We start from the raw sequence: 25288 nt of genomic DNA on the forward strand, positions 1-25288 counted from the left end.
CACAGTTCTTTCAAATGCTTCAGGCTGTCATGATATAGTAACTTCAAAATTGTGTTTTGAGCACTTACAAGTAAGGGAGCACTTACATGAAGGCAATATTCATCTATTATTAAATGCTCCCTCCCTGGAAAGTACACATAATTTACATTTTATCTCAACAGAAGTGGGCTCCTCTTTAAAACACAAGTCATAGCCAATATTTAAGCTAAAAGACAGTAACAATCACAATTATGCAAATGAAAGGATTACACACACACACACACACTTTCCACTACTTCATAGTACACTTCCTCACAATAAAATGGGAAGTTTCTCTAAGATCACATGAACTATTATTTGCATTTCTTTCCAGCTAAAATAGACACTTGAGGACAATATTAACTTGCTTTCTAGAAGACAGGAACTTTTCAGCTGGGAAATAAGTCTAATCACTTGTGTTTGTTTATTTTTTAAGGCTGGCACATCTTTACCCATAACCTCCATGCTCTGCTTAAACATCAGAGGATGGGAGCTTTCCCAGCTCATTTACAGGATCCACATTATTGATTTTGTCTCAGCCAGATCCATATTTTCAGGTTATTTTAAGAAACTTAAACACTGTAAGTCTTACGAAGACTTATTTTTGTGTTTGCCCTTGTCAATTGCAAGAGTATTACATATATGTGCATACATTAAATACTTTGCTTTATATGCATGGTGTTGACAGCATCTGGAGAAAATGTTAATTTCTCATACTTTTCTTCAGTAGCGAACTGCCAAAAAACCCAGATCCTCTAACGCACAGGTACAGTTCTCTTTCTTAGCTTCTCCCCAACATAGTAGGTACTCGAAGACCTGCTGACAAATCTACCTCCCTTTTATATTCATCTAGTGTGCTTTTCAATTTTCTTATCAGTACTATCATAATAGTAATAGTGATATCTTATTACTTGGGTACTGTTAATCTAATATTCTAATCAGAATCAGACTCAGTAGTATTAAAACTGCTATCAACAAATTACATGATTCTGTAAAAAAAAAAAAAAAAACCAAACAAGGAACTACTCATCTATTAAGTCATCTAGCATCTGTCTTGATTTGTCCTTCTAATTCTTTCTGTCAAACACTATCATCTTCAAGTAACTTCCCTGCCAGAACCTTCTCCTCAACTCTTGAAAAATCAGACAATACAAACTGGCTCTCAGAGTCCTGGGGAATTTTTTAAAAACCTGGAATAAAATTAAGTTAGATTCTTTATACCATACTACAAAATAATTCCAGATGGGTAAAAGATTTAAATTGAGCATGGCAACAAAACCAAAAGCTCAGAGAAAAAGAGTGGAAGATTCTACTTACATAAAAATGAAATCCATGTTGTTTAAATTTTAAGCTCAGAAAATTATTTGTAGCAAATATGATAGAATTAATAACCATAATATAGAGAGCTCTTGTGAACCGATGAGGTTCAACACAAGAAAAAACTGAGAAAGGATATAGACCAGAAAAGAATAAAAACAACTGGTAACGTTTAAGTAATCACAAAACAATCTGCAAAAACAAAGTGCTATAACTGGGGGCCATCAGACTGAAATGGCAAAACTAAGAGAAATGGACAACACCCAGTATTGGCAAGAAGTAAAGAACAGGGTGCCCCTCTAATACGATGTTTGTGGAAATGCAAAGAGGCTCCAAAGTTTTAGAAAACAACTGGCAATGGGTATCCAAAGTTCTAACAAGGGGATTCCCAATTTTAGGGATTTAGCCTAATGAAATCATCACACAAATTAGAAACATACATGTGCAAAACATGCTCATTAAAGCATTGGTTGTTAATACTAAAAAAACCAGAAATCAAAATCTCAATGTTAATTATCAATCATGTAACATAATTATGGCATTCAATGGGATATTATGCAGCCTATAAATACAGATTTAGATAACAAACTGAAAAATCTGTGTCTTCTGTTATCAAGTAGTATGAACCTTACTGTTTATATGTATATGCAAAGAGAATATATTTAAGTGTTTTAACAGTATTGCTCTGTGGGTATTGAGATCATGGCTGATCTGTACATTCTCATGTGAATCGCACATTCAGCTGTAGAAAGAAAATAACCAACATGGCTCCTCTCTCTTTATCTTGAAAGGCAGTGAGACAGATGGGAAGTTCCTGGAAAGCTTGCTTTGTTATTATCCTTTTGGAATCTGTTCTATCTCAGACACAGACCATGCCAAACAGGCATCTTATCCATGAAATTGGACAGGTCACCAAGTTAATTGTATTTTTTCCCCTGTTTCAAAGTAAGTCATCCTTGTTAAGTCTCATTATAATGTCATTATGCCGTGCCATGATAGTTGTCAGGAGAGAATAAACCCACCTCCCCCACCAGGGAGAGTCAAGGTTCCTGGGGTTTCTAAGGTCTCACTGTGTAGCCAAATCTCCATCTCCATCAGCCTGGGTCTAGTTCATGACTCCACTCAGCCTGTTACCTATGTCATAGGCACTGAATCAACATCTCTATAAAAGATGCCTGTCACGTGTAAGTCAGTGGCTAGGCACTAGGTACATAAGAGAAATTTCCTGTCCTACTGAACCTATTCTCTTGCAGAAGTGACCACTTAAGTGCCTTATCACATAATACGTTAGTAATGCAACTGTGAGAAAATGCCACAAAGGAGAAGACACATTGCCTAAGAGAATGTTAAGAAAGAACAGGGTCTCCTCTAGGAGGGCAGGGTCAAAGACTACCTCCTATGGCAGGGGACGCCTGAAAAATTCTGGAAGGTATGCAGGAATCAATGAGGCGAACAGGTGACGAGAAAGTAGCCAAATGTGGAAAAGATCGTTAACTCTGTGACATCTACTCTGATTGATTAGACGACAGTCTGCTTCCTTCCCAATCTTGGCTGTGCTCTAGAAGTCACAGTATGGCTGCTGGGGAAAAGCAAGCGTTAGTCTAACAACTGAAATTCAGAAGAAGAGTAAATTTCTGACCATTTTTTAAAGCACTGCAATGCTAAGCACAAAGGCACTGTGCTGAGTTCTTTTATCTTTTTCTTCCCCCCTAAAGATTTTATTTATTAATATATGAGAGGGACTGAAAGCAAGAGAGAACACAGAGGAAGAGCGGGAAGTAGAGTCACCACGAGCAGTGAGCCCGATGAGGCGCTCCATCCCAGGTCCCTGAGATCGTGACCTGAGCCGAAGGCAGACGCTTAACCCACTGAGCCACCCAGGGGACCCCGTGCCAAGTTATTTTCATGTCAATTTTCTTTTCAAATACTTACAAACATTTTTTTCATTTAGTGTGAATTTACTTATAAGATTTCCAAAATCATACAGACGGTTTATTGTTATTTCATGATCACCAGGTGGAAGAGCAGGGAGCTTAGTATTTGTTTTCTCTGACTGATAACAAGAATGAGACCTGCAACAGAAAAAAAAAAAATCCAATTTTAATTAGTGGATAAAACCAACAGTGCAATTTTCATAGAAACATGACTAACAGAAAATGCGCTGGAAAATACTTTGTTCTTTCGTACAAAAACACAATAGGTTATACTGCCTTTTAAGACAGAAAAAGGGGAGGTCGATGTAGTCCATCAATGTGGAGGATGAATAACCAGACTGTACCAGAAAGCCGAGTGATAAGTGATAAGGGATGATTATTTCAAGAAACTTGGGATTTGGGCATGCCCTTCATACTTCCCCAACCTTCCCTCTGCAGCCTTACCCAGCGCCGCACATGCCTGCCCCACTACAGCCCTGCACTTCTATACAAGGCCATCAAGCGGTCTCAGGTTGAGTACCTCAGGTCCACAGGTACTGGGGACGGGCACGAAACTGGCTGCTTGTGGCCCCTCAGACACCCACCTCAGTCTGTCAGCTGCTTTCTGTTCTGGCCCAAGTTTCAATGGGAACAACACCTTCTCTTCCACTCAGCTTTCAAAAAAATCTGCCAGTTCCCCACCCATTATCCCTTCAGCGAAAGTTGTTTTTTTTCCTCCTTGGTTCCATGGTCTTTTACATTCACATTTACATTATTTTTATGGCTATTCATCCATATTTATGTATTTTTTTAATTCAGATTTCTAACGTCCCATATAAATCTGAGTTCAAGAAGATGGACTCTGTGGTGTCTTGGGTGACCCTGCCCCACACCCCGCAAAGACCTCTTCACATTCTTTACTCAGGAGTCCCGACTTCACCAGGGCGGCTCCCCTCCTGTATGCTCACAGAGGGAGGCTTCCTTAGCTGCCAGTAACATAAAAGCCCTGGAATTCGCTAAATCATGCTATTTCATACATATTTTCCTCCAGGCTTTCTGTCCTTTTTCTGAGAAACTGGGTCTTCACACTCCACAATCACACCTTGGACAGCCTCTCTGGAGGCCCACACCGCTCAACGCGCCCTTCACCTATAATTTCCGTCAGCGCCCACAGTTATTTGTTTCTTGTGAACTCCCGGAGGGCCACAACAGCTTCCTCTCTCTGTGGCCTAAGGTAGTCATTCATGCTATTTACCATTTTTCAGGTTCTCCCCTTCTGGAATCACAGCAGGGCTATACTTCTGGCTCCTTGGAATCAAGGTAGGTAGTAGGGCTTTATTTGCAGAGACATGTGAGTGAAAATCACATCTGTCCCTTCCAGAAGGAAGCTCTGGAAGCAAGCACAGCCTGTGCTTCCTCTCCTCCTGTCTCCATGCACTGGAGGGTGAGGGACCCCCTACTGGTTTGGGGTCCCAAGTAGAGCCTGGGGGCAGAGATGCCAGCCGACCCAAGAAGGACACTGAACACACGCAGGAAATAATCCTTTATTTTCACAGCAGTAAATAAGGAAAGAAGATTTTAGGGCTACTTTTACAACATAACCTAACTCCTCCTGGTTGACAAATATACCAAAAAGCTTAGACTCACGTTCACTGAACCAATACCAAATGGGAAGACAACACCTGAGTAATACTTAAATGCACACTTATGACCATTTATATAAGGGCCACCCATCCGCAAAAAAGGACTTGGAGCTGCCCTGCTGAACTACACTGATGTTGCTGAACCATTCAGAGTCCGGCTAGCATTGGGGAAAAGGAAAAGAATATTCCCATTTGCAGAGAACCCAAACGCCTCACCTCTAGGCTTCAGAGCTCTTGGCCCTCTCCAAGATTACCTGAGAGGGGAAGGTGGGGTGACAGAACCAGTCGCCGGCCTTCTAACATCCTTTCCCCCTTTCCCTTAATAACAGGAACTCAAGGTTTATCCAGGCACATTGCCCCGCCTCTTATGCAAATAGGCTTCATCATGTGACTATATTCTGCCATTGAGATGCAAGCAGAGGTGTGTGGGACTCCTTAGAGGTCTCCTTAAAGAAAAGCATCCTTTTCCTCACTGCTTTCTGGAATGCAGACAGGACAGCCACTCCTCAAGTATCCTTGAACCAGGAGATCGCATGCTAAAGCTGGCACAGCAGCACGATGAAGAGGGACCTGGGTCTCTCATCCACAACTGTGCCAGCCTTGAACTGCCTACTCCAGACCAGACATTTTCTGTTGGGCAGAGTCAAAACAAGAACCCACCTGATCTAGACCAATGGTTTGGGACACACCAGTAAAACTTCCCTATGGTAGATGAGAATCCAGAGCATATGAAAGGGGTGTCCTACACTTAATATTCAGATAACGCAACAATCCGTTTTGGCTGGGAGAAGGGTTTTTTCTATCCTGACTGATGTAAGATTCAGATTTTTTAGGAAACAGACAGCTAAGATTTAAAATTTCATTAAACAATTTCCAAAATAAAATCTCTATGCTCTAATATTAAAGACCTTTAGGTTACAGCTCTTCATTTCTCTTACCTGTTCTCAATGCAAACTTCATAAACAGTACCGTGGCCTGCTCCCGAGGGTGCTTTCCAAGAACAGTCCCACACCCGCAAATTGTTAGTTACACACTTCAAATCACGAGGGGCCCCTGGAGAAGGAGAAACACACACACACACACAACATGCTTAATAATTTAACTGCAACATGAAAGGCCAACATATCAAACCGTCTTCAGCCGTGAGTATGAGCACCTGTGTCTGCACAGGGCCCATGTTCTTCGTGCAGGGATGAGCCTGCAGTCACAGATGACTAGTTTTCTATTTGTTTGTAGCTGTTGATTAAAAAATGAGAGGAAACCAAAGGAAGTGAGCCAACCACTAGACCATCTAGGGACTGAGCCTCCATCAAAGTCCCAACATCCGCCACTAAGATAAATGGAGTCAAGGATGAGACCCAAAGAGGGCCTGGAAGAATTTTATCTTCAACAGTCCCATGGGCCTCCATCCCTCCCTGCCAATAAAGTAACTCTAAGTAAAAATTACATGTTTCCCATGCCCACAAATACAGCTTCTAAGCACTCCTAGCCACTGCCGCCCCACTGCATGTTACCAGACTGCCACGTCATTGAAACCCCACAGCCAATCTTTAAATTTTTACTAAGCAGAGGTGCCTGGGTGGCTCAGTCAGTTAACAATCTCCCTCCCGGCTTGGCTCAGGAGTCCTGGGATCTAACCCTAGGTTGGGCTCTCTGCTCAGCAGGGAGTCTGCCTCTCCCTCTCCCCCTCTCGCTCTCAAATTAAGTAAGATCTTTTAAAAATGTTTATGAAGCGGGGCGCCTGGGTGGCTCAGTGGGTTAAGCCGCTGCCTTCGGCTCAGGTCATGATCTCAGGGTCCTGGGATCGAGTCCCACGTTGGGTTCTCTGCTTGGCAGGGAACCTGCTTCTCTCTCTCTCTCTCTCTCTCTCTCTCTCTGCCTGCCTCTCCATCTACTTGTGATCTCTCTCTGTCAAATAAAGAAATAAAAATCTTAAAAAAAATGTTTATGAAGCATATTATATTTAAACAGTAATGAACTCACAAAGTCTCTGAAAAATATTTTTTTGTGTAAGCCTAAACAACTGAAGAGTAACTCAGTTGGTTAACTCAAAATATTATAATCCTATTATAATCCTAATAGTATTTATTCATACCTGTGAAGGCTACATTGGCACCACACAATGAAAAGCTTGTCATGTTAGAATGAAAAGAGAGGAGGTGGTACCATGTAAGAGGGAGAACAAAAGGAAAAAGGAAGGAGGAGCAAAGAGGAGGAGGAAATAAAGTAATCAGAGTAAAAAAACATTATTCCATCTCAGACCTTCTCTGTTAATGTCTCTGAAAAAGTTTTTTTTAATTTTTACATGACTGACATGACATTTATGGTAGCAATAAATTATAAAGCTACTTATACGTGACAGAAAACAAAAACAAAAACATTAGAAGCACTCACATTAGAAATCATCATAATGATACTTAAGTTATTTAACAGTGATCTCGGGGGGAAAAGAGGCTATCTGTTTAATTATGGAAATAATACACAAACTAAATACAGGGGCAAAAGGATGATAATGTTCTTTATAGGAATGAGCTAGGGAATACCATCTACACAAACATTCTTAATATATTTAAGGAAGATGAATACAATGTATTATTAAAGAGATTTAGATTTCATTTATATGACATTCAGAAAAGCAAAATTATAGACAGACACTAGGCCAGTGCTGGCTGAAGGCAGGGAGGAGAAAAGAGCTGAGTACAGAGGAGCATGGAGAATTTTCTGGAATGGGGAGTGTTCTGTTATTTTGTGCTGGTGGTCACATCACTACACATTTGTCAAAACTCGCAGAATTTTATCCCAAAAGGGTGAACTGTACTGTATGTAAATTAAATCTTAATTTTTTTTTTTTCTGGGGAAAGACTATTTAGGTCTGTATTTACAAGCCTCTTTTTAAGAGAGAAGAAACAGAATACATTGGGGAAAAAAATGACGATAGAGAAATGGATTTTAACCACAGAAAACCTAAAGGGGTCAATAAAGACACAAGATCACCTCATAATCAAAATAATAATGGCAAAAAATAGCAATGGCATTGCAATCAGTTCATTCTCTAAGACTGAGATGCACTTACCTCTCTTCTGGCTATTTACTTGGTTCATTAAGTACAGGAGAATAAATGTTAGTAAGAGCCACTGGAAATGTGGTGTCATCCCCATTCTTTTACTATCCATCACCCAGGAGGGTCTTCTTAAACGTGAGGAAAGGTTCATCATCCGTGCAAAGCAGTCAGTCCTGGACGAGAAGAATTTCAAATGTGTTCAAAATGCTGCAGAGACACCTCTTGGGCTGTGCACAGCACCACGGAGAGTGGATACTGACAGATACTGACGGGTACTGACATGTACTGTACGTTAGTAACTTTGCAGACTAACTAGACCCAAGCTGCCTTGGCTTTGGGGGATGTCAATAATCGAACACAGCTGTAGCTTTTGTGATCCATCACAGGGTCAGTTTTCAAATGGCAGGTTTCAAGTTCAAGATTATAACCAAACAATGTATTTCTCAGCTCTCCATTCCAATACTACTACTACACTGTAGAAAAGCAATACGTGAAACTGAAGTTTTGACAATTTTCAATTATCTATGGAATGACATTTTTAAGTTCAATTAATATAGTCACTTATGACAAGTAGTGTCTTTCTTTTCATTTACACTATGATGTGAAGTTTCTATTGCATGTAAGAAAAAATCAGGTTAAATAACAGTATAGGGAGTTCACAGATGTGGCTAAAACAGTACCCAATACACACAAATGACTAAGATGTAACAAATATTACAACGATCATGGGAAAGGGACCACTGGTAGACAAGAGATGTCCACTCCTACAGACGAGCAGGACTGAAGCCAGTGTGCCATGGGGAAAGGGATGCCTTGTAGGCAGGAGCTGTTCAGCCTAAGAGCTCGAAAGACACTTGTCAGCAAATGACCAGAGACAGACTACCAAGTGCTGGGTCCCCATTCAGGCACTGGAGGATCACACTGAACCAAAGTCCCAGCCCTCAGGGAGCCTGGAATCTAGCTGGGAAATACATATATATAAACTACTAAGAAATTTAAGATTTTTTTTTTTTAAGATTTTATTTATCTGACAGACAGAGACAGTGAGAGAGGAACACAAGCAGAGGGAGTGAAAGGGGGAGAAGCAGGCTCCTGCTGAGCAGGGAGGCAGATGCGGGGCTCCATCCCAGCACCCTGGGATCATGCCCTGAGCCGAACGCAGACGCTTAACGACTGAGTCACCCAGGGGCCCCTGCACTGTTGTTTTCATCAGGGGGAAATCCATGATCTGATCTGCACTTTGGGAATATTTCTGTAGCTGCTACATGGAGGTGGACTCCAGGGAAGAGCAGAGGTAGGGAAACCAGAGCCAGGTGAAACCACCAGTGATGAGGACTAGGGTTCTAAGAGCAGACGTGGAAGAGACAGATTCAGCATCTGTTCTGGAAATGGCAGGGTCTTCCCACTGTGCTAGAGGCAGGACAGTGTGATGATTTAAGAACATGAACTGGACATCTGACCTCTATACATATTTTTTACTACTGTGGACATTGCTGCTGTAAACACTGGGGTGGCATGTGCCCCTTCAAATTACTATTTTTGTATCATTTGGATAAATATCTACTAGTACAATTGCTGGGTCATAGGGTAACTCTATTTTTAACTTTCTGAGGAACCTCCATGCTGTTTCCCAGAGTGACTACACCAGTTTGCATTCCCGCCAACAACCCCTGAACTAGAGGGTGTAACACTAAGCGAAGTAAGTCAGGCAGAGAAAGACAAATACCATATGACTTCACTCATTATGTGGAATTTAAGAAAGACGACACATTAACACAGAGTAAGGAAAAGAAAAATAGAGATAAAAGCAGAGAGGGAGGCAAACCATACGAGACTTAACTAGAGGGAAAAACTGAGGGTTGCTGAAGAGGTGGGAGGAACGGGCTAAATGTGTGAGGAGCATTAGGGAGGGCACTTGTTACCATGAGCACTGGGTGTACATGCAACAGTCCCATCACTAAATTCTACCCTGAAACCAATAATGCAATATATGTTAACGGACTTGAATTTAAATAAAAATCTAAACAAAACAAAAAAATGGACTGGGGCTCCTAACTCTGCTACTTATTATATGGCCCTAACCTCTCCATGTCTGGATTCATGGGTGGAGTGGGGATAGTAACTGTATTTTCCGTAAGTTTGTTGTAAAGATTAAAAGAGTAAATGTGTAAGGCACTTAGAGTGCCACACATGCACCAGGTGGTGTAAGTTTATTTAGTGTGCTGTGGGACATACAGGGAGAGGAGAGGAAGCAAAGACGGCTATGGATTTGGTGGAAACACAACGACGGATGGCTGGTGGTGCCATATAAATGCTCTGCAGGTACACAGAGGAGACGGCAGTGACTTACTGTTCACAGGCTGTTTACAGACCGTCTGTTTGTATCAGAGATCTGTTTAAGGACTTCAACCTTGACATGTTCCTACTCCTGAAACGGAGACATCCTCTATAGAATGTGAAAGAACTGCCCAGGATTTGAGAGCAACTAACAAAGACACAGATGTCCAAGAAAAAAGGCTTCCACATCTGACACTGAGGGATTCCTCAGAGCAATGATGCTCCTATCCACTCTCGCTGAACGAGGCCGCCAGCTGACAAGTCCTCCCAATGCACTGAGAACTCCAGGTCAGACTGAGCAGGGCCTTGTTTTTATGCTGGAACAGACAACAAAGGATCATAAAACAGACAAGCCAAGCTTAAAACAATAAAAACAAATTCAGAACAAAGAGGTTCCCTAGAAGGAAAATAAAAATTACTCCCGGAGAGAATAGGGATAATGCAGAAAAGAGGAGACCTAAAAAAACCAGGAAAACCACCTCTGAGTAGACTCCCAAAGTGAATACAGCATAGCCATAAAAACTCGAAGAGGATGAGGATGCCTGGGTAGCTAGCTCAGCTGGTGGAGGGTCTGCCTTGGGCTTGGGTCATAATCGCAAGGTCCCTGGATGGCGAGCTCCGAGTCGGGCTCCCTGCTCAGTGGGAGAGCCTACTCCTTCCACCTCTCCTTCTGCCACTCCCCCTGCTTACACTCTCTCCTTCAAATAAATAAATAAAATCTTAAAAAAAAAAAAAGAAACAACTAAAAGAGGATTCAACGAAAAAGGAATAACGAGAAATAAAAATAACTTACAAGTTAAATGTATTGGTTGATATTAAAAATTTTTTAAAGACAGAACATTGAGCAATCTTTCAGGGGGAAAAAAAGAGACAAAAACAGAACATGTGAGAAGAGATGTTAAGAACAGGGACTTGATATTGGAAAAAAGATCCAACATCGTAACAACTGGAGCCCACAAGGATAATTCAGAAAACACTTTTCTTAGCAAAAGCAGATGGCAAGACCTCCTCTTGGCTATTGCTGAGTACTGTCAAAATTTGTCTCAGGAGACAAATCTCAAGTAGCTTACAGAATTATAACCCAAACAGGCACATATTTCCAAAAGCATTCAATCAACTATTTGCTAGCCGAATGACTCCCTAGTCATTTCCAATGTCACTGAGCTTACAGAGTAGAATGAAAACGTATTCACAATGCCAGTTGCTAAAGTTATAGAATTCCATGGCACGTGCAGGAATAACTGAATAAAGGAGCCCCAACTATGACCAAACCAGAACGGAAACCATCACAAACCATATTCACGGCTGAACATCCTCCTGAAATGAAACCAGCCCCTCACTACAGGTTTGCACTTGTTCCAGGAGAGAGGTGTGTGTCCCATGAAGTGACAGGGCAGGTCCGAGGCCGCGGAGCTCTGGACCAGGTCCTGGGGACACGGGACTCTCGTGCTGGCTCCAGGGCTACAGAGCAGCGTGACTGAGGCAAATCCCTCAATCCCTCCCGGCCTCAGGCTCAGGAGCGAGGGCACAGTGGCCACTTCTGCTCAGGTCCACAGGAGAAACTTCGCAGAGTTAAGGTGTTAATACTGCGCTCCCGCTGACAGGCGAGGAGCAAGCAGACAGACTGACACAAGGTCAGCGCCAGCGGCGGGTGCCAATCAAGGACACGACACCACTGAGAAGGTCAGCGAGGGGCAGACGGGGTGCAGGATCTGCTTGGGGACAGCAGGACCAATGACGGTGTCACCAACATCTGCTTAACTGAACACAGGCAGGATGTAGAGAAAACTCTCTTCTGTCGGTAACATTGATGTAGAAAATGGTGAGTGTGTCACTTAAGTCATACAACATTATGCTTGTGATCGATCTGACTTCTCTGCTAAGCAAAAATTTTGAGTGGACTCACTTGAGGCCAGGACAGTACAGGAATAGAATGTTCTAAAGTATTTTAAGGGAAAAAGGACCAATGAACCTTGTCTCTGCTCCCTTCGAATAGAAACATTGCCAGAATTTACTATTTTCCCCACTGATGCCTTATTCCTAGAGGAGCACACATTTTTAGAGAGTTTCTGAAATTAGGATCATGGTCCCTTGCTGCAGCCGCAGAGGGCGAATCCAAGTATCCGGAAGGCAAAAGGAGAGCAACTCTGCCCACAGGTGATGCAAACCGGAGCTCGTCAGCCTCACCTAGAGGGGGCAGCAGTGGGCCTCGTTTTGCCAGATTTTTCTGATTTTTCAAGTCAAAGTAGAAACCTGGGAATTTCTATGAAACCCTCAAATTTGTATTTAAGGAACGAATTTGTAGTTTTTAAATATTCTAAAAGCCAAACAAAATAGATCTTCCGACTGTATCCCACCCACGGGCCACTGGTCTGTATCCTATGCAACATAATTATGTTAAAGGATTAAAAAAATGTCAACAAACCTTCTTTTTAAGGAAACTGATCAAGCAGAATCAATTTATAAAACTGTTGGAATGGAAAGAAAAAAAAAACAAAAAACCTGTTCTTTGCTTATTTTGTTTATGTTGTATCCTGACCTCAGCCTTAGGTTGTGACAGACCAACCCCTCGTGCAGAGCTTTCTGGCCCCTCTTGTGAAAACGGAACGTCACAAATGCACTGTGCTTTGCTTTCTCCTCTGCCCTGAGTACTCGGGCTCCAGCCTACATGAGGTTTTGGTCTTTTCCGGCCAGGATAGTTAGAAAAGAGAGCTGGAAGAGGAAAGTAAAGGCAGAGGAGGACCAGAAACTGGGCTCCAGGCAGATTTGGTTTAGTCTGTGTTTTTCTTTTTGGTGGGGTGGGGAGGGGAAGGAGAAATGTGGAGAGCTAGCGCATTCTGCGGCAGGACTCTCCCGCACCAAGGTCAGTAGGAAGAGGCCTGAGAAGCACCTGTGAGGTCAGGAAAACAGAAAATGAAGAGGATCCAGAGCATCTTTTACCTCAAGAGTCTATCCTGTTGCCATCCCAATGAGACCCTTGTCACTGCTTCACAAAAGGAACTGCACGCTGGAGGGAGAAAAGCCACTTAACTACAAGGCAAGATAAACATGTCCCTGCAGATCACCAAACCTGCAGGAGAGGAGATGCTGGTATGTTTACCCCTAGCGAGGGAGACTGAAATGTAAAGTAAACAGTATTCATATTGCTCATTCATACTCTTAGTACCCCTTCTTTCCTCTTTTCTATCAGGGGAGAAAACTACTGTTGAAAAACTGGGACCAGCAGCCTCTCTCCTAACTGCATTCCTCACTTCCAATAACCACCACCCCCCCCCCCCCCCCCACACACACACACACACACACACACACACACACGATCTTCAGTTCCTGGAGCACTGCCTCTGAAGGCAGCTTTTCAGGAACACACACTGCAGTCAGGGAGACTCGACTGTATTGTAGTGAAGTATCGGGATTTAAGCAGAGTGAGACATACCAATGAGAAACACAAACCTGGCCATTTTGGGAAAGCCGACTGTGACTAGACGTGTAGGGAGACAGTGAAGGTTTTTTCAGGAAGAGAGAAGCTTGAAGGAAGCAGTGTTTTCAAGGGATTAAGAAACCAGTGCAATAACAAAGACACAAAGAATTATATACTCAGCTGCAAGAAATTGAGTTCTCCAGGAGCCGACCAAGTACGCAGTAGAGTGAATTTACAGTTATACCAAAGGACGCCATGGAGAGTAACTGTATAAAAGAAAATCTTAAGAGCTGTCAGGGAGAGGAAGGGCAGCTGTACACGGACTCCGAAATGAGAGCCTGGGACTCTGGCCCAGGACCGTGGGACTTGCTGCCGTGAGCCCAACAAGTCCTCCTCCACGACACAGGGACAGTGCCGGTGCTATCTTCACAGTAGGCTGCCGGGACAGAGAGAGTAGACACGGGGTGTGTGGTCCCCAAACACAGTGGGGGGCTGGAGGGGGACAGCAGACTTCCTAGAACTAAAGGCTAAAGAGAGCAGCTCCAACATTGCACGGTAAAATGACTTTCATACGTGAATTCTATACTCAAGCTACTAACTGAGAGGATAAAACACATTTTATAAAGCTATGCCAGAGCTCAAAAGATACAATTTCTACCAAAAAAGTGAGTTAGGAAACAAACAAAAAAAAAAAAAAATGAGAAAACGAGAAAAACAATCCACAAAACCGTAGCCCCGAGCCCTCCCAAGCTGCCACATCCCTTTATGACTCCTTACATTTGCACAAATTTTCCTTCTGCCTGGAATTCCTTTCTGGACTGCTCTCTGCCCCCTCACCCAGGGAAACCCTGCCTGGCGATAGGAAGAGCCCACGGTGGCCTCTGAGATCCTTCTGGGGTTCCCCAGCAGGTCAGCTGCTCCTTCTGTTTCCACAACATGTCAATGACCTACTCCAGGGCCTTCACAATGTGACCCGCTGCCAGCCCTGCTGTCAATGAAGGTTTCCCAGGACCCAGACATGCCCATGTGTCTGCGTGCCACACACACACACACACACCCCCCCCCCCCCCCGGCTGCTTCCACAGACACTTGCAGGACCGGCAGAGTCTGAAATACTCGCGTACTACCCGGCCCCTTCCAGAAAGCCTGCTGACCCCCACACCAGGGCAGCACTTCCCGATTCTGTCATTCCTCCAGCAGCAGGTAAGAGGATGCTGCCTGCTCTGGTTCACCGTGAGCCCTGCGACCCAGCGCAGTGCCTGGCACTGGGCAGACCTGCTCCAAAGTGGGCTGCTGGCTGAGCCAAGCACAGCCCAGGCTGGAACCCAAGGCAGAGCTGTGGTTCCCAAACCGGGCCCAGAGGTGCCTGCGAGGCACAGAGGCCAGTGAACTAGGGTATCTCGATGTACTTTTAAGATGTCAAAAGAAAACAGCAACATCACTGTCCGTCACTGTCAGAACCTTCAGCTCAAGGTAGTTAAGTTTCAACACCAGGCCATACTTCCCTCTCTCAATGATCTTGTATTTTGCAAAGACAGGGTCACTGGTTACTACAATAAAACACAGGCACCATCCATTCAAAAATTCATGTAGAAATGGGAACAAGGGTGACAGTGTTCGACCCGTTCCCAAGGTTTGAGAAGCTACGCAGTGCTCCACAGTTCACACATGCAGCTTTTTAAGAAAAATAAAAATCGGATTTTTAAGAAAAATAAAAATGGGATTTATCTTTTTAATTGTTATGCATTATTTTTCCAAACTGCTACTCCAGTGTCAGGTCATAAATACTAGGTTGCTTGGAATTTAGTACCTCCTAAGAACTGTGAGGCGTTTCTCTTGACCGGGGGGCGGGGGGGGGAGCGCCGCAAAAACAAAGAGACACCGAGAGCCTTGTGAACCCCAAACGTGGGAATCCTACTGTCATCTGAATCCGCAGGCGGGAAAATAATCCTACCACGGACCTTCTGCTGTGTTATAGATCTTTGTGGACTCTGCAGGGGAACGTGTTTCCCCCAAAAGAAGCACAGTTATTTCTTGGTCTGTGACTTTGTTTCTCAGGATCCTTAGTTCTTCTCCTTCAGTTCTGGCGATCTTCACCCCAGGGAGACGTCCCCGTTCACTGAAGAGCCCACTCACTATGAACTTGAGCAAGTCAGAACAAATGTGAGTACCTCACTCGGGTGCTCGAATCCTTTGAGGTGCTCGAATCCTTTGAAGTCTTCCCGCTGCTCCAACATCAAGCTCCTGGCCAGCCTCAAGGACAAACCCCTCCAACAGTCTTCTCCGCTCCACCCTACAGCAGGCTGACTACCTCCGGCTCCCCACATTCCCCACAGGCCTTAGGGTCTCCCCTCAAACCACTGCCTCTGTGGGATGGGCCCCTTGGCCTTCTCCATGTGCTCCAGGATCCGCCCGCAGCTCCGCCACGCCGCGCTGACCAGTGATGTCTCCACGCTCGCCTCTGCCCTCCTTGGGGTTGTTAGCGCACTGGGCCTGCACTGGGCCTGCACAAGCCGTCAATGAATGCTAATGATGTCTAGCGACAAAAATGAACTTGCTCTTGCCTCCTCCCACAGGGTGAAACACCCTATTATTATGCCAAAGAAAGGAGCTGAAGGACACCACTCCTGCCAAGAGGGATCTTTAACTTGCTGGGGGAAAAGCCGAAGAGCAGCCAAACTTCAAAAAAGGATCTGAACAGCTCTGCTCCCCACTACCTGGTTCCCCACACTCTCACCAACAGCAAGATGATTATTATTATTTCCTTAATCTCTTCCAACTCTTAGGCCGTAAATGGCATTTCCTTGACTCTGGAGTCAGAAGTACGTTTCATAGGTCTATTGGTAATCCTCAATGCTTTATATGTAAGATGCTTATTCTGTCTTTTGCCCATTTTTTCTAATCAGACATTAATCTTTTCTTCACTGCTTGATAAGAAACAAACCCTAACACCATACCATAGCATGCATATGAACTGGTACCAGCATTGCAAATATTTCCAGTTTGTTTCCTTACTTTTCAGTGAGGTTTCTGTTCGACTTTAAGTCAGATTTCCCAATTTCATCCTTTATGGTTTCTGACCATGAACTCTTCTCATGCCAAAGCCGTATAAATGGTCACCTATACAGTTTCCCAGTCTATTTAAGCCTTTTTACATGTGAAAATTTAATCCATATGAAATTAATTTGGATGTAGGACGAGAGTCAGGAACCCAGGCTCCCCCCAGTCCCCAAAGGTCACACTTAGCCTAACACCATCCATTAAATGATCCGTTCCTTCCCCCGCGGACTAGAGATGCCCTGAAGAGAGCGCTTCTCCTCCGCTTCCTGGGGGGACTCCCTTATTAGCCCACTGCTCGCTCTTCACTGAACTGCATTACCTATTCTGCCGCTTACATCGTTCACAACTCATGATCTCCGCATCTGTACTTCCAGGACTGGCCTCTTCCCATTTACAGATTAACCCCGTGCCCACTAGGCAACTGTTTGCTTGTCTATACACCCCCAATTCAAAGGAGGTCCTGCAGGAGTGACAGAATCTTTTGATGCTACATATCCACTTAGATAGCTCTTGGATCCCTCAAAATCTCCACAGGTATCAAATTACACTCACCTTCCCTTCCCGACCTGCTCTCTTCAGTCCTGCTTCAGGGCCCGAGTCTTCTCCTGGGTCACCCCAGCGAGAGTAACCCTAACTCTTCCTCCTTCCCCAGCCCTTCCACTGACTGGTCAGCTCTCCCTCCTAAAGGCGACCTGTCTCACTCCCTGTCCCTCACGCCTCTCTCCACATCCCCTGGCTCTGGCAGGCCCTCAGCAGCATCTTGGCCCAAGAACCTGAGTGCTGGCTTAACCCACCCCGTGGCCTCCAGCTTCCACAGTGACTCTCCTGACTTTGATTAGCTTCTCCGTCTCTGACCCTCACTGTCCCTTCAAGCTCCAACCAGCAGCTCCGACTACAGGTCTGAAGTCAAAGTCAAACTTTGGCCCCATAGTCTGATCCTCCCCTTCGGCTGTTCTTGGGGCATCTTTGCCTCCTGCCTCTCGCAGACATCTCGTCGTGTTCCCGCTGCCCTTCGCTTGGTTTTGAGTTCAAGCATTTCTCACCCCACACCAGGTACTATGGACACTACTCTCTCCTTTCCCCCCACCCTCTCTTCCCATTAATTATGAGCTGCTGAAGAGCAGAACTTATCTTTACAACTCTCTTGCATCTAAAGGATTTTTTATATGCACTATATATTCCAGATCTATTTAGTGAATTGAACAAATCCATCCACACAGTGTCTTTGGGGAGGACTGAAAATACTTTGGTGACATCCAATTGTTTCTTTAACATTCTGAAGAGAAAGTTGAACGGTAGGCTTTTGAATACACCTGTCGGCTACAGAAAACTTTATGAATAAAAAAATAAAATTGGGTCAAATTGTTGTAGGCTTTAAAAAAAAAAAACTAACATAGAGTTAAATGATCTTTAAAGTCCTTTCTAAATTCTAAAAGGGAAACACATACTATGTAATAGTTTTGTGTGGTTGAAATGCTGGTTTTAGCGAAGTCCTCTGTGATAATACAGAACTTTACAAATATTATTTTTCAGACACCATGCACTGTTAATGCACTATTTACTATAGTCACTGTTTTAAGTTATTTAAATGCAATTATCAGATTGAAGCCCCATAACCATCCGATGAGGTCAGTATCATTATTCTCCCCTTCTTTTTAGCAAGGAAAATGAGGCACAAAGAGGTTTTTGACACTTGCCTGAGGTCACACAGCTATTCAGGGGCAGAACTTGCATCTGAATCCAGGCCTGATTACCAACTTCACCTCTGCACCGGTGACACAAAAATGAAAAACGTGGTGTGGAAAACTCACTGAACCGGAGTCGCGAGTCCTGGGCTTCAGTCCCTAGTCCACCACGGCCCAGGTGGCAGGTATGCGACCTTAAATGACTCTCCTCACCTCTCAAATCACACAATGATGATCCAGGGCCTACCTTCCCTATTTTCCATATGCTAAGAAATGCAGAGCTGTTTTAGTCTTGGGACACCTTGTCACCTTGAACTAGCAGATCTGGAATGCCAGGAGGGACGCTGCTCTCCTCCACGCTGCCCAGCTGACCACTGCTCCTGGGGGGCGAATTCCACCTGCTCTCCCAAGCACTGCCAGTCATCACATCATGTCCAAGGTCAAACAGCCTACGTTCAGGGAACAAAAGAGCAAATGGCTACCACCTTCCTATTCTCCTCCCAACTCTGAAGTACGCTCCTACCTGGTTAGCTCTTTAACTCAGCAGACAAGTGCAAACTCAAACCTACTTGGAGGACCAGCGCGAAGCAGTGAGTGAGGCCGGCCACAGGGACGAACACAGAGTGCACAGCTGTGGCAGATAGCTCCCAGATGCGGCCTTATTCTAGACAACTGCCATGTAGGAAACATGGGTCCAGTGCAGTTGAGACCTTCAAGGGTTTCAAAAAGGGACAGGGATGCAGGTTTGATTTGGTTTGGTTTTGTAATGTGAAATCGCCTTATTTTTAAATGCTGGCAAGTACTTCTTTATGAAACACTATGTGGGCCAAAGAAAACACATCTGTAGGCCAAGTACAGTTCGTAGGGCACCAGTTAACAACCTGTTTTCAAAATGTATTGGCATTAAAAAATTCTTGACTTGCTGTTGAAATAATCTTAAAATATAAACTGTTTCAAGATTTGTATTTCAGTGTACAGATATTGACGAAAATGCGCCTTAATGTTTTCTTAACATTCTTTGGGGCTAGACTCTCAAAGCTCTCCTTTCCCAAAGAATTCAAATGGTCCTTTTCTGTTCTTCAGGGTATTATTTCATTCCAGATCTCCAAGTGCTAAACATCACCTTAGAATGCAAATGCTTCTCAAAAGAAAAAAAAAAAAAAAGGAAAAAAAGAATGAAAAGAGAAACTTTAGCTTTTGACCACCATCAGCAGCATCTTCAAAGCTTTTACAAGCCCAGGACTTCATCTTATACTCACTTGAAACTTCTAACAGAGTGGAACAGAGAATGAAAAATGCAACAGAATTGATTTCTGGCCAGACTGTTTGGGAAAAGGATGTTCTGTGGGCCATACTATCAAGAAAGCAGATTCTACAGACGAGAGCCACGTGCGCTTGACGCTGATCCCGGGTAAGAAATACAGAACATGTCAGAAAAGGGACCCTAGGCCAAAGTACTTCAGCCCCACCGCACCCCCTCACCTGATGAGGATGCCCACCTGGGAAATCAAGCACCAGAAACAGGAGGTATTTGAAGAGTATCTCTTCTAAATGCCTGAAGGGTCCTTACGAGCAAGAGATACAGGTTGTAGACGAAAGAGTAAAGGGTTTTTTTCACTACCACATGCTCAACCTTACTGGAGGGGGGCTAATTATTGGATGCTGGACAAAGATTAACAGACATGACAGTTCTGCTTTTCTTGACCTTTTCAATAATGAACTGGATGCTGACACAGGAATCACATTCATCAAATCTAAGGATAAAAAAATGGGCAAAACAGCAAATATGTTGCATTTAAAAATGAGGATCCTAATAAACTAATTCAGTCAACTAGTCCAAAAGATAATTTAGCAGTGCTCATTTCAGGGTCCGAAATCAAATGATGCAGAGGCTGACGACGGCATCCCATGCAGAAAGTGAAACACAGGCCGGGAGAGACATGATTTAGCAGTAACACATGGGAAAAACAGACGACGGATCAAGTAGAATGGACCAACAATGGCATGTAACTGCTGAAACAGGGACAAGGACAGCTCTTGTGTGTCATTTCACCACAATGCCTAAGACCCTGTCCTCCAGTGGCAGCAAATTGGGAGGATTCACTTCCAGTCTGAAAAATCAGCCAGTAGGTAATCCAACAGGAAGGTGTTCTTCATTCCAAACCTAAGCGGTTACTGTCTTTCCTACTGCCCAAATCGTTTAAAGTTCTTGCTTCAACATAAATCTCACTCCACATGGTCTTATCCCATCTCTCCGTGGGTGTGCCTGCTCCCCGCTGTCTTCTCAGCTTCACTGAGGGACAAGTGACCGAACAGGATACATCTCACGTGTACAACCTGCTCATGTGATGATATACACAATGAAATGACAACACGATCAGGTTAACAGACATGTCTACCACCTCACAGTTACCTTTTTGTGTGTGGAAGGGGTAAACGTGCTTAAGATCTGGTCCCATAGCAATTTTCAAGCATACATTACGAACTTAACTACAGGCACCATGCTGTCCATGAGACCCCCAGAACTCCCGCATCTTGTAACTCAAAGTTTGTACCCTGTGGCCAACATCTTCCAGACTTCAACTGCTCCCTATTTTATAATACCACCCACGCTCAGGGACCTCTTGAACACTTAGCAACCTAAGGGTAGGGCACCAGCAGATCTGTGTTCGGGAGCTCTGAGGACATGAGAATGCTTCTGCTGAGTCTAATCAGAAGCTTCAAGAAAGGGCAGGGCAGACTGGGTATGAGAGGAGCTTGCTGTCTTCCCACTGTGTGTGCTGCTGGTGTTAAGAAGGAAAATCCAGACAGACTTGAGGGACTGGGCCTGCTGGGGACCTCTTCCCCTCAGCCTAGGCGACTGCAGGGCTCCTCACTGGCTCTGGATTCCCAAGCCTTCCACGGCACAACCAGGAGTCATCTTTCTGAAATGCTGGTCTCATGTGCCTGAAATTTTCCATCACTCTCCTGACCCACTGGAAAAGGGGCCAACTTTAGCTGAGACACAAGGCTCTCCACTGCTTCATGCCACCTAACCTCCCACCTTTGCCCACATTGCCCCTGTGCTCGGGTCCCACCAAATATGCCAGACTGGGCTGTCCTGTGTGTCACCGCACATGATGTGTGCTCTGTCCAGAATCTGTCCTTGCCCATTTAACAAAGAGCAACACACCCTTCCAAACTAAGCTCGCGCTGCCCCACATCCAACGTCCCCCACTGTCTTTTATTATTGGTCTCCAGAACGGAGACAAATTTCAGTTGCCATTTACTATCTAGATTGTCACTGTTGCCCACCTCATAGTAAAAGATATTTCTTATTGTCTCTCCCAAAAGCACAAAGACAGCAGGCAGATCAGACCCACTCAGCCAGGCACCTGACCTTCACTGCACCTGTAAGCATTTGAGCTTCTGATCCCAGCAATACACCCCTTGGAATATCTGAGAAGAGCAACCACAGCCCTGACTATGCGGCAGTGAGCTGAAAAGTTCCCAAACAGAGACATCTGTACTTTTATCAAAGCTGGCATTTGAGAAAAGGCAAGCGGGCTAAATGCAATGTCTACCCAACAGCCTCCTGTCTGCATGTCAACACAGCCTGGCTGCTCTCTTCTTGCCAATACATACCCAGTCCGTCCCACTGAGAGAGAGAAAGAGCGCTTCTTTCTGGAAAGCGATCGCCCCTCAACCACAAAAAAAAAAAAAAAAGGAAAGCTACTGCTGGTTCCAGTGGGGGCGGGAAGGAGGGAGTAAGGTGGACCATGGAAAGAAAGCAAGAGAGCAGGCAGAAAAAACATGAGATAAGTGACAAATAAAATGTTGGTTCTGCTGGTGCCTCTGACCTGTGACATGACTTAACCTTCCATGCATTTTAGAGGCACGAGGAAAAAAGACTGGTGAAACCATCTTCTTTTATTAGGGCCAGATGAGGGAAAACATGAAATGCAAGGTCACCGCTTGTCATGAAAGTTCTGAGGCTTCCTTCGTGACTGCTGCGGCTACTTTAGGTCAGAATTTGTCAACTGCTGCCAACTTCAGAACTGTCCTCGCATTAGGAAATTCCAAAATTAATGCCGTTTGGTGTATTTTAAGCTGCATGCTTTATTGCCCTCATCCTCAGTAAGATCACAGGCTAGAATTTCTCAAATGGGATGCCCATGAATTCCATTCGTCCTGAATTTATTAGTAGGAACCCATCTCAATTATTTTATAAAAGATAACATCAAAAAGGCATGTCCTTCACAGAAGAAACACGGTCCCAATTTTAAGACTATCAGCCTAGGATCTTCTCACAAGTGTATCATGTAAATCATCAGTAAATCCTCAGTGAAGGAAATAACCTTCTCTGCTCCTCATGTCATTTGTAGAGTAAGCAGGAGGCAATGTTTGTGTTCACTGAAAAGAAACATCACAACAAAGTTTCTTTCAGAACTGCAGGAGAGGAAATAAGGCCTGCCTGTCAGTTGTGGCAATACCATTTACTGAGTGTGTGTGAGTGCACCTCCTGGCCGGGCCCTGCCACCATACTGTACACTTTCCATGTCCTGCGAATGAAGGGGAATACCTGTCCTGGCCTCTGCTCTGTAGCTGAGCCTACCCACTGCCTGGGGAGTTGAAAAAAAAAAAAAATGCCCCTAACAGTTACTGAATGAGTTCATCACATTTCATTCCAACTCTACAAAAGGAAAGATCCGATCTTGACCTTCAAGAACTTACCACACAAGACTACTAAAGACAGAAACAGAAGGAGGAGGGGGAAAAAAAAAAGCTTTCAATTCAAAATAAAATTTCTTGGCAATGGAAAGAATTTCGGTTTTAAAGTAAATAAAAATTCAGCAAAATTATTTCCCAGTGACCAGAAGCAATGAAATATTTTGTCAGAATGTCCCAAAATGCTTTTCACAAGAGTCTGATAGAACCTGTAAAACAAGTTATTCTGCTTAGAAATTCTGTATTAATAGGAACATAATATTGGCCTTAATCATATCAGATTAGTGAAGTCAAGATAACATTTATCGAACACAACCTGCACATACCTGAGTTGGATAGCATTGTTCCCATTTTACAGACAAGCACAGAGACACAAGACACAACTTGCTCAAGTTCACATAACCCATAAATGGGAAACAGCATCTAATCCCATTCTCTTAACTATGTAACATGCTTTAGATAAAAGAAATCAGGAATATTGTAATAAAAATATAATAGTCACCTGCAATTTCAACACACAAAGATAATCTCATCTAACATTTGGTATATAATTTTCCTGGCATTTTACCAAATTGTATACACAGACACACACACACACACACACACACACACGCTCATTCTCTCGTATTTACCCTCCAAAACAAATAGCCAAAAAATTTAGGTCAATTTACACATGCCATTTTGCAATCTGCTTTTTCAGTTTGCAAATTCTGATTTTCTTTCACATCAGTAAATTACTCCCCTACCTCACTGTTAATAAATAAAGGGTTCTCTGTTACATGTACATACCACAGTATTTGTAGCTAATCTCCCTATTATTGAGCACTTAAACTGTTTCTAATTTACAACTATCATAAACAAAACTATGAAAACCATTTTTGCAAATTAGAGGGGTTTTTCTCTGTGTACTTTGTGGGGAAGTCACCAGAATCTGGAATGTGTTTTTCCCAAACTTCAGAGAGCACCCCCTTACCAATTTTGAGACGCTCCACCAAGCAGACTTCCACCAAGAGTCACTGCTGGGGAGAAAGCTACCGATGTGAATACAGTATCTGTAAACACTGTGTAGGTAAGAACCACTGCTACAGATTGGTCTCTGTACACATACTTATTTCTTTTTCCTTAGTTTAAATTGCTCGTGATGGAAATGCCTGACTAAGGGACACTGCACATTTTTGAGGCTTTCCATGAGTAATACAAAATTGCCCTCCTGGAAAGTTAGGACAATTGAAACACCCACCAGCAGCATTTGAAAGTGACAATTCCCCAAACCCACCAGTTGGCTAGACTGGTTTTTAAACAATCAAATCCCTATATAGCCTCAAGTTTTAAAAATAGTGAAACTATTAGTAAAACATATCTAGAAAAACAGCAAACAATTCAGACAACAAATGCTGTATTTTAAAATACGTATGTTTTCGAGTAGGAAATAAAAGACATTAATGACATCAAATCCCAGCCGACTGAGCTTACGAAATGACAATTTGAAAATTTAGTGAAATCAGGCTCAGTAAGGTACCACGCTGCTAAGTAAAACCCCACATCTTCACTTGCCTATCTGGCTAATAATAGGCTTAATACTGAAGGGTTTAATAGCAATATGCCATATTTTTTAAACAGAAACTCATGAAATTGTACATTCTTTCAAACTTTATAAATACTGTACTATCTTATAGTCAATATGGCAATCTGAAGTTGTTAAAATCCTGTAGATATTCATTTATCAACAAATATCCTAATGCCTACTATGGGCTGGACAATGTTCTCTATTGAGGACACAGTGATGGAGCCCACAAAGTCCCTGCATTCAATGAGCAGCTATTGCGGCGGGGGGGGGGGGGGGGGGGGATGTTCAGGACCCTTCAGGGAAGAATCAGCAAATCATGGTTACAGTGCCAGTCTGGAACCACTGGATTCTTGGGCAAACTGTAACCTCTCTGGATCTTCATCAGTGAACTAAGACGTTGACCAGATGACCCACGACTTCTGGCTCTCAAATTCCAGACTTTGTTCAGTTTTGTTTGAATGTTTAAGTTCTTATTACTGACAAGAGCTCTGCATTTTAAGCTCTATATAGTACCACAAAATCTGAACATAGATTTCCAAAAAAGATAATTTTACATCTACAG

The 25288-nt window shown here is 43.6% G+C and overlaps 1 protein-coding gene across 1 annotated transcript in view; it reads right to left on the reverse strand.

Moving 5' to 3' along the window:
• LIFR (LIF receptor subunit alpha) overlaps positions 1-25288 on the reverse strand; it is a 75891-nt gene that overhangs the window by 45087 nt on the left and 5516 nt on the right. Inside the window, exons 2-4 of the mRNA XM_059417020.1 lie at positions 7965-8125; positions 5830-5944; positions 3268-3407 (exon numbers count right to left, since the gene is read on the reverse strand). Of these exons, the coding sequence (XP_059273003.1) occupies positions 3268-3407; positions 5830-5944; positions 7965-8106 (397 nt within the window). The 5' untranslated portion in view covers positions 8107-8125. The remainder of the gene's footprint in view (positions 1-3267; positions 3408-5829; positions 5945-7964; positions 8126-25288) is intronic.

The sequence above is a fragment of the Mustela nigripes genome, chromosome 12 (assembly GCF_022355385.1).
Source record: "Mustela nigripes isolate SB6536 chromosome 12, MUSNIG.SB6536, whole genome shotgun sequence".
Taxonomy (NCBI): domain Eukaryota; kingdom Metazoa; phylum Chordata; class Mammalia; order Carnivora; family Mustelidae; genus Mustela; species Mustela nigripes.